The following is a 10,698-nucleotide window of genomic DNA, read 5'->3' as shown; positions in this document are numbered from 1 at the left end:
CCACCTGTCAAGCATTAGAGGGCACCATTTGTTCATCATTCAACAGTAAGTACGGAAGCCAACTGGGCTGACTTTCTTGCCATCTCTTATCATCTCACCCTTAAACGATAATCTCAGATCATAAAGCAGTATACCTAACGAAAGTATTACAGTTTATTTTATGGTGTATCTTTGTCTTTATATAAACACAAAAAACAAACAAACCAAAAACATACTTCAGTTCAGCTGTAGTTCAAATAGACAAATCAAGTATTGTCCAGAGTTACAGTCTTTTTAAAACCAACCTTGTACAAGATCTGATTCATGAGGTTTGATAACTTTTCATCATGCCCTTAATAATTAACATTAAACAAGCTTTTTGTTCATTTCATAATTTTTGTATCTTGTGGGTTGAGTATCAATGTAATCACTGTTACGTGAAACAGGAAATAGTGTAACCAGTTCCAATGTATTTGTTATGCAAGTCTGCTTGTTATATAAGCGTTTCCCCATTGTGGGATTAATAAAGTATCATCATTCTCGTAAATAAAAATAGTAGGAGGAGGACAATGCCTCTAACTGTGATGCTTGAGTATGTAGTAGTGACACAGTGAACTAACAGGAAGGTGAGACAAATTACAGGATGTCATCTGAATGCAGCACCTCTGGCAAGGGTGGGAAGAGAGAACTCCCTTTCTCGGGGATAAACTACTGGCAGAACCAGACCCAGAGAGGGAGAGCCAACTATCACAACTGGTTAGGAGGTGACGGGAAAGAGAAGACAGAACAGAGAAAAAAAGGGGATGTGACAAACAACAATCTGGCAAGACAGAAACTACAGGAGACAGATCATTTATGACGAGCAATACTGGCATGTAAACACATGGGAAGCCCTCCATGCTCAGCTCACAGAGCAATTATTAAACAATTTTTACAATCAACTTCACAATTATAAATAACAATCACCAAAGTAGAGGTAATCTAATTTTTAATTTAAAAGTCATAATAGAGGGATTGAATTAGACACCCCACAATACTTGCAGCTCACTAATTTATGATGACGAAGAGGTTCAGGAAAAAGTTACAAATCCATCTCTGCTTTGTTGGCTCTGAGAACAATGAGATATGTGTAACTGAGCCACAAGGAAAGAGATCTGATCACCTTCATGCTGCAATGTTAAAAAAAATATTAATAATTTTTCTGTGGTTTCATGCAAGACAAACCACATTGAAACACTTTGAGTTAATGATTACAGTTTAGCAATCAGTACATCAAACCAGTAATGCAGTGTAAGATCAAAGACAGACTCACAAATGCCTGAGTTTGTCAGGTTTGACCAGTACAACAAAATATATCAATATGATTCATTTGGTATTTTCCCTGTGTACAAGTCCAGTGGATGAGGTGGATGGAAACAGCTGGGACAGACTCCAGCACCCACGCAACCCTGAAAAAGATAAGCAGAAGAGAATGGATGGACGGATGGATGGATGGATTTTCTCTATTTCTGTCTTTTTCACCTCTTTCTTTTAATTATTGTATATTTCTTCTGCCTATCTTCTCTGCACGGTCCATGTTTTATTGGACTGGAGGTCAATAAGGCTGTTAACCCTGATCTCACTCTGCATGTTGATCCCATTCTTTTATAATATAGGATTACATAAGGGCAAATGTTCAACGCCTTGTATTTTTTTTTGTTTTGTTTTGTTTTGTTATACACAACTTTTGACTGGTACTGTATGCCCTCACTTGAAAAACCTACACAGCTGCCGTGCGCACAGCTGATAATGTTAAACACTATTTTAGCTGTAACCAGACAAAATAGGTGGATTTAATACTCCTGAAGTCACCATTGAAAGCAATTTAATATGTTCCTTCTGTTCAGACTCAAAAAGCATATTCAAATATAGGATTTCATATAAGCTGACAGGTTTACAGATTAATCCTAGAATAATATTTCTCTAAATGTGGGCACAATAAAAGAATCTCTGCCTTCCCCTGTGTGAGATAAATATTAAAAAAAATGAAAGTTTCCAAGAATATATGAAGGTTGAAGAAGAGACCTAAATAGGTAGGGATTTTATTTTTAATAGGCAACTTGATATTGCAAGATCCTCTGAGTAGTAATTTACTACTATTAGAGTAAATTGCATAAGCCTATTCTGTTTCTGTTTGTATAGTTTGGTTTCACTTGCTGAGAAACCAGAAGAACAACAACCTCTTTTAAACTGTAAGTCTGTCACTGAGAAAGTAAGACAAAATATTCAAGCGTCTCTATGGAGACTCCAAGCCCAGAGGCTCACTTGAGAAAATGAGTTAGTTTGTGCTCCAGTTTGGATGACTCACATTGAGGCTTTAAAACACAGCAACTATGACTTGCCCACATCCACATGACTCCCAGGACCAAAGGATTCAGACCAAAACTTGCATTTGAATGAGATGATCAATGCCAATCATGCCAGCTAGTATTTTTAATGCTGTAGATGATTGGAGGATAAGCAGGACTTTAAGGAGACTTTGGGGAAGCTTTTTTTTTTTTTTTTGGGTGGGTGTCATCTGACAAATGACTGTTGAGTTAAGGCCTCAATAACCTGGGAGGCATGCCCTTTGTAACACCCCATACCAGCTTTCTTTATCTTTTATGGGTGTTCATCTCAATAACAAGCTGGACTGGACTACAAACACAGATGTCCTGTATAAGAAGGGCCAGAGTCGACTCCACCTGCTGAGGAGGACTGAGGTCCTTGGTGTCTGCAGGACTCTGTTAAAGACTTTTTATGACTCAGTGGTAGCATCTGCCCTTTTCTACGCAGTGGCCTGCTGGGGGGTGGATGCACCGAAAGGGACAGGAGCAGGATCGACAAACTGGTGCGGAGGTCCAGCTCTGTGTTGGGATGTCCTCTAGAGTCTGTGATGGTGGTGGGTGAGAGGAGGATGTTAGCAAAGCTGACATCCATCATGGACAACCCCATCACCCTCTTCATGAGACCGTGGGTGAACTGAGCAGCTCCTTCAGTCAGAGACTGAAACATCCTCGCTGCAGGAAGGAGCGCTTTCGCAGGTCATTCATCCCAACAGCAGTTAGACTGTATAACACATCATAATGTCTTGAGTCACTTGGACACTTACCTCCTCTGCCATCACTTTATCCATACAGTCAGATACATTTATTTATTACACTCACCCATATAATGCATACCGTGTATGCTGTGGACCTTACCGGCTACAAATGTATATAATATTTTGATATCTTTATATAGTGTTTTGACGTGTGTGTATATGTGTGTATATGTAAATGTGGGTGTTGACACTGATATATATATTTATGTATATAGTGCTTAGGTATATGTGTATAGTTTTTTACTATTTATTTTATTCTATTGAATTTTAGTTTTTAGTTTAGTTATCTGTTCTTACTCATCCTTTTCATTTTTTCTCTGTATGAGCTGCTGTAATGCACAAATTTCCCCTTCGTGGGATTATTAAAGTTTTATCTTATCTTATCTTATCTTATCTTATATGAACATTGCCATTGTGTCTGATATGATCCCTGTTTAAGATGGTCTAAGGTTTCCTTCTCTCTTTCTTTACAGTGAAACTTAATGATGCTAGACATGCTGCTCTCTATTCTCAATTAACAGATTAATGATCAGGAAACTGCGCTCTGTAGCCGGGAAACTGCTGAGCTTTGGTGTTTGCCTTGCTTTACTTGCACAAAACATTTGCACCAATTTTCTCACCATCAAAGCTGATGTATGATTGTAGTGATAATTTGTGTACTCATAAAGTTGTTGCATTATTGTTAGTTACCAGCCTTGACATTTTATAGTGTTGTTGGCAGCATATTGCCAACAAATCTACAAATGGCAGAAATGAGCATCCACCGAAGGGCAGGAGTGGGCGATCTGGGCTTCTCTACTTAGGCTGCTGTCCTGCAACCTGGCCTCAGATAGATGGATGGATGGGTGGATGCTGCAAATTAGACATTTTTTTTTTCCTCACTCATATATTTGTTTTCACATTATAGTGTAGAGTTTTACACATTTGCCTTACATGCAACAAGATTCTCAGTTTGAGATGGATAAAAAGGAACGCTGTCACACACACAAAGGGTAACAGGTGCAAAATCCGTGCCAAATCAAACATGCCGGAGAGCCCCTGGGAAATTAAGTTAGCAGTGGAAGGTCCCTAACATTTCCTTTTGAATTTCCAAAAAAGTTGGAAGAGGGGCATATATGCCACATCTTTCTTTCTTTTCTTTCTTTCTTTCTTATCTTTCTTTTCTTTCTTTTTTCTTTTTCTTTCTTTTCTTCTTTCTTTGTCTTTCTTTCTTTCTTTCGTCTTTCTTCTTCTTCTTCTTCTTTTCCCTTTCTTGCTTTCTTTCTTCTTTCTTTTTCTTCTTTCTTTCTTTCTTTTCTTTTTTCTTCTTTCTGTTCTTTCTTTCTTTCTTCTTTCCTTTTCTTTGCATCCACCTTTACACACGCATTTGGGAAGTGAGTAGACAATTTGCTGGTGTTTTAACAGAGAAAGTGGTTTCCCATTCCTTTTTATAATATAGGATTACAGAAGATCAAATGTTTAACGCCTTGAATTTTATTTTTGTTTTGTTTTGTTTTGTTAGACACAAATATTTCAATGAAAACAAATATGGACTGCAGGCAAGGCCAGTTAAGCCAGTTTAGACGCATTCACAGTTAGAGATGCTCATGGATGTTTGAAATGTTGCTGGGGTCTGTCTTGCTGGTTTCCTGAAAGAAACCATCTGAATGGTAGCAAATGTTGCTCTGTGTGTGCCCATATCATTACTGATGCTGTTTTTAAACCTTACACTGCTTACATTCAGAAGTTCTCTGGATTGGCTGAATTTTTGACTTTTTTAGTGAATCCAGAATTAGGTCCCACACAGGATAAAATCCCTGAATTCTTTGAATTCTTAGTTTTTGCTTTTGTCAAACTATTTGCCTACAAAGTCTGTCACAGTGACTGACCTGTAGCCAATAAAATAATTAGCTGTAAGACATATATTTTATAATTAAATGTGTGGGGATACTACAATGTGCAATATACAGCCCTGTATCGCTGTGCAAACTAACCTTTCAGTGTGGTGTGAGCAGAATTAGGTTGCATTTGACAAAGAGAAAATATTTAAATATGTCATGCAGTTTCAGATCTGACACAGTGCTCTGGGTTTTTTATGCTAAGTGATAAGGCAGGCTGGCCCTTATCTAAAGGCGGTAACACCAAAGTTGAAAAATGCAACAAGTTGTCACAAAGTCTGGTGCAAACTGAACTGTGCAAAATAATCCTCACAGATTGCTTTTGCAACTACATCAACAGCTACATTTCTTTCTTTTTTTAAATCATTGTTTTATTTCTGTGATTCTTTTTTCTGTATTTTTTCTTTCAACAATATCATTTGTTTACTTTAGAGCCACTCAACAATGCCCTGGATGACTGAGGACCGACACACAATTATTAACAAAGGATTAACTGTTCACAGGCCAAGACAGGAAAACAGAGGTGAAAAATTAGCCAGGAGTGGGCTCTTGATGGGAGGATCTGACACATGGTGATAGTGCCTCTCTTTTATGTTTAATCAATTAAATTGTCAGTTTAACCCTATCACTGGAGCAGCTTGAGGTGTGTGTGTGTGTGTGTGTGTGTGTGTGTGTGTGTGTGTGTGTGTGTGTGTGTGTGTGTGTGTGTGTGTGTGTGTGTGTGTGTGTGTGTGTGTTGTATTTACAGGAACCTTGAGGAAGTAGCACCTGGTTTTTTTGTTATCACTTGTTTAGGTTGAAGAAGGTGCAATTGACACTCTATTACAGAGATCACATTCCCATTATGATGGTCATGAAAGAAAAAGTCAATAATTTGTTAACTGATGATTTAGGCTTGCTTCCTTATGGGAATTCCATTTCTCTTTAATGGAAAAAGTTCCTCTTCCCTGCAGTATGAGAATGTCTGCTGTGGATAGTCTTTAGGCCAGACACGTCTTTTGTCCTCCACTTGTCCAACCAAACACCATGCTAAGAAGATATGACAGATTTCAGCAAAATGACCTTGTTGGTCCAAAAATACAATTGTATTCCTGCCAAAACTGTGTTAACTTTAAATCAGCCAAAGTATTGTGAACCAATGATGCATTTTTATGGCATGCTGATTGCTAGAAAGTGCCTAAAGAAATAATTTAAAATTGGTTCATGGCTAAATGAACTGCTATGTGTATCTCTCAAGTTAGGTGTCTTTGTGCTTGAATGATTTACAGGTCAGTTAAGTGGTTCAACAAACAAAAAGACATTCCTCTGAATGGACTGAAAATTGAAAATGAGTTAAAAAGCATTCAAAGACCTTCAGAAAGCCTGGAGAACCATTTTTTAAAACTTACAAGAAATTTTAGCTCCTTGGAAGCAAAATACAAAGCTATGACAAGTTTCTCAAGAATTTTTGCACGCCTCCATTAACTTTAAAATGTTACTTTAATGTTAATTGTTAACTTACAAGGTTAAACATGGCCTTGCGCTATCTTTTTTAAAATTAATTTTTCACCTCTCATATAGCTGTTTTCAGCAGAATTTCTTGCAAATTTGCAGGCTGACTGTTTTTCAGTTAGGGGACACAATCTAGGCCGGGGCATCATTTTTTTTAAACACACAAAACACTCAGGTCACTCAGTTTTATATATATTTGCATCCACCTCCCTCAATCACTTGAAGACTGCTCTATGAAGCAGGAGCTTATCACGCTTTTGTTCATTTTCAGCACTATATATTTTTATTCTTGGACTCTGCTAGGGTAGTTTTGGGTGATTTAAAGCTCAAATGAATCCTTATTTCTTCTATGCTGGATTGTTTCAGCCCCTCAATTACCCAAGTACAAGCCCTTATTGTTCCCTTTTTCCCTCCGTAGACTAATTTTTATAGTTCAAACTGTATTTTCAAGTATTAGATATTTGTAAATAACATTCAAGTGCTACATCCTTACTATCTAACCACAATGTTGCATGTGGAAATACCTTAAAAATTATAGACACACAAATTTATTAAACACTTGAGAAAAACAGACATAGGATCAAATTAGATTTTATTGAACTGTTTCAGTTTTGTGAAGTTACATGCAGGACATAATGTACATAGTGAGGCAGCAAGTATATATGCTCAAATTGAGTACATTTGTGCTATATAAGTACCAGTCCAGTTACCATTTACCGTATTCATACAAGAGTCAGTCAACTTATTTAAACAAAAAGTACAACATATAATGGCAGGAGACCCATAAGCCACTCCTTTCTCTTTCCCTACAACAGGTTCATCACACCCATCAGATTTCAGTGCAGTTAATCAAAAGGCCATTGTACTGGTATTCAGCCTGTTCACTGATGTACTGCTCTTTCTGCTGCTGTTCCCGTTTGCAGCTTCATAACAGACCGACCTGTTGGAGATCATAAGCTCATTTGTATCAGAAGAAACTATTTATAAACCACATGTATTAGTTTGTAAAATATGTTCACAAGCAAAAGTACTGCAGTAAATAATTAGGAAAGGTACAGAATAATTTAATGATTTAGTCACAATCTTGCTGATAGTTTAGAACCCACCACCGAGTACTGATTTCTACATGTTACAACAGACATAAAGATGAAAATGGGATTAAAAACTGTAAATAATATATGTTTTTAAATTTTGTTTGTGATTATAGGTCACATACTTATACGCTGCTCCTTTTAATGCTTCACTGAAGCTACATTAATCTTATACTTAGTAGAATATTCAAACTTAAGATGCCAGGCTCCATTTGATAAAATGAGAAAATATCTTGACATCGCTTTATGAAATTTATCCTGCTATTGCCTCGTCGAAGCTGCCGCCCCTTTATTCTTTCATACAAGAAGAAAGCAACCAAAACATTAAGCAAGGATTTATAATGTATAGTACTGGCACCCTAATTTTCTTAGCGGCTCTGAATGGACTCTGGTTGAATCTGAAGACGAGCTTTGGTGGCCATGGCTGCCTTGCGCGTCATGGTGGTGCAGCGGGACAGGATCTCTTCAGTCTTGGGTCTCGGAGGTACCCTGGGTGTGACTGAGGCCGTCTCACTGCCTTTGGATCTGACAGATCCAGAACTCTCCGAGCCAGTATTGAAGCTGCTGCCATCTGAGGGGCTGAGATCAGGGCTGCTCCTCAAACTGTCAGGCTGCTGCGAGGCTTCAGGATGGCCTGCGTGGCTCTGCGTTTCCTCCTTCAAACTCGAGGATGACCCGCTGCTTGAGGAGAACTCAGAGAAGATGGACTCAGAGCTGGTTTTGCTCATGCTGCTTGTGCGGCTGTCTGAGGCCGTGGCCCTCTCTCTGTTTCTTTGAGCCTGCGGCCAGGGCTCGGACAGGACAGCCAGAGATTGAGCCTTGTGGAGATACGCAGGAACATTTGGCTCATGTCTGGAGGGACTGGCAGATTCCTCATGCAGGCTCTCTTCTTCATTGATGCCGTGAGGATAAGGAGCCTGAGGTGTCCTGCTGGTTGTAGCAAGATTCAGAGAGGAGCTATGCAGCCTGTTGTTTAGCCCGTAAAGGCCTGCCCTAGGGTTGTTGTATGGCTGCAAGTACATGGTTGGGATGTAACCTACCCTGCCATTGAATCTGTCGAGAATATAACAAGATGTTATTCAAATCTGTAAAAAATTATTAATTCTCACACAGAACTACCTCTCTAGTTTTATAGAAGCTTGTAATTTGCAGACATACAAGACTGGGTTACCTGATTAGCCACCAGCCATTGTCAGACTTCCTCAGCACCTCAACCACAGAGCCAATGGGTACAGAAATCTCGTCAGCCTTCTTGGTCGAGTAACTTCTCACGGCACAGTACAGTGCACCTAAAAGTCACAGTCAAGAGAACAAAGCAGGCACCTCAGTACAGCTGAAAAGTGGTCAGATAAGGACAAATACAAAGCTGCCTCTAAAAACAGGGTGCAGAGTTTTAGTTAAAGAAAGTATGTGCTAATTAAAAAATGGATGAAGACAGCTCCCTAGTGTTGGCTATTTGTAACAACATGACAAAGTTTCATCAGTGCACATGTGGAACCTAATCACAGACATGATATTGTCTTATCTATATTCTAAATGTGTATTCAGTGTACCCGTTGTCATTAAAGTTTTGAATGCAACAAAAAGGTTTCATACCTCTCAGCTGAAGTTCATCATCGTCGTCGTCTCCTTCTGACAGCTCCAGGTACGGAGCTGGAAACCAAGCCAGGCGCTTATCTTCATTCTCCACCAGCCACCAACCTGGAGAGGAAATAAGAAAAACATGAGCATGACAGTTGCTTGTTAAGTAGAAAGATTAGATGCTTTAATGATTCCTATATTTTTCTTTTCAATGAGAATGCATAAAACTTAAGGCACTGACCTGCAGGGTCTTTGATAAGGACATCCAACTTCTCGTCCTTATCCACCTTGAATGGACGATTCTTGGTGTCCTTTGTTTCGTAGGCAGCCACGCAGCAGTACGTCTGGGTGACAAAAGGGTGAGTGATACTGCCCGCGTGGTGGAGGTGGGCAGCACCTCCTCCTCCGCCTGAGCCATCAGGCAGATCATCAGAAAGCAGGATCATGATGCTGCATGAAAGAGAAGTCGTGTTATTTAACAGTCGAGAACTCTCACCTGCTTCATATAATTTCCCACTGAATTGGGAGCCTACCTGTTCTTGGTGTAGTCCGGCTGCAGGTCGTGGTCTTTGGGTGTGAAGAAGCGGGTGACCTCTGTGCTCCGAGTCACCGTTTGATCACACTTCAGCAGTTTGTCGAGGTAGCTCTCCAAGAACTTCATCTGTCGGACTGACTTCTTGGAGCCTTTCTGTTGCATGCTGCTCCTCCTGGCCTTCCCTTGAAAGAGGACAGGAGAGGAATGAGAATTTAGAGCTTAATGTAAAAACATCTGATCAGTTCCACTGTTGTTTAGTAGAAATCTGAAAATTCCAAGGTGCACAATTCCCCAGATTTGGAGACATATTTAGCCACTTTAGCTGGACAATTCCTCTAGTTGCAACCAGGTTTGAAAATTTAATCAAATTAAAATAACACATCAATAACACACAGGTGAAACAATCTTACCTGAGAACTTTGGGATCATTCTGTCATCTTTCCGAAAAGGATTCATATGAGGGAATCTCCTTTTCAGCTGTTTCTGTTAAGAAAGGAAATATACACTCTATTAGGCTCAAGACTAAAACAACCAACAGCAGCTAAGATCAGTATATATATATATATATATATATATATATTTTTTTTTTTTTTTTTTTTTTTTTTTCTTTCTTACATGAAATTTCTTGAAATCCTGGAAGGATCTGTAGATGATAATTTCATTCTGGTCAGACCACAACACAGAGAGCATAAACATCTGTGAGGGAGATAGAAAACAAAGAGATCAAAAACAGTCCAAACTGTCAATCACACATTATCAAGTAAAATTTTAAAAGAGGAAATTAATGTTTGAGATCTTCACTCACCTTGAGTTTCGGTGCGTCCCTGTGAACACCACCAATGATGCGGGCACTGAACACAAAGCGCTGTTCATCAGCCATCGTGTGCGCTCTCGTTTTTCGGTTGGCAGGATGAATAACCGCTTTGCTGACCTCAGGTCTGCTGTTAACTTTTCCTCCGCTGCTCTGCCGGCTCGGTGATTCGGCCGCGGTATATATGCGTAGCCGAAAAGGGCGGAGTCTGA

The 10,698-nt window shown here is 39.3% G+C and overlaps 1 protein-coding gene across 1 annotated transcript; it reads right to left on the bottom strand.

Annotated features, from left to right (window-relative positions):
• Positions 1-7,143: 7,143 nt before the first annotated feature.
• On the bottom strand, positions 7,144-10,623 carry noxo1b (NADPH oxidase organizer 1b). The gene is made up of 8 exons (XM_030755674.1): positions 10,481-10,623; positions 10,291-10,371; positions 10,086-10,158; positions 9,674-9,857; positions 9,382-9,590; positions 9,156-9,260; positions 8,731-8,848; positions 7,144-8,612 (listed from the first exon to the last, which is right to left on the bottom strand). The coding sequence occupies exons 1-8, from the start codon at positions 10,553-10,555 to the stop codon at positions 7,928-7,930; spliced, it is 1,530 nt and encodes a 509-aa protein (XP_030611534.1). The 5' UTR covers positions 10,556-10,623; the 3' UTR covers positions 7,144-7,927.
• Between the last annotated feature and the right edge of the window lie 75 nt (positions 10,624-10,698).

Source organism: Archocentrus centrarchus, chromosome 19, assembly GCF_007364275.1.
Source record: "Archocentrus centrarchus isolate MPI-CPG fArcCen1 chromosome 19, fArcCen1, whole genome shotgun sequence".
NCBI classification, from domain to species: Eukaryota; Metazoa; Chordata; class Actinopteri; order Cichliformes; family Cichlidae; genus Archocentrus; species Archocentrus centrarchus.
Note: the sequence above shows the minus strand (reverse complement) of the source record. Positions and strands in the feature narration are given on the sequence as shown.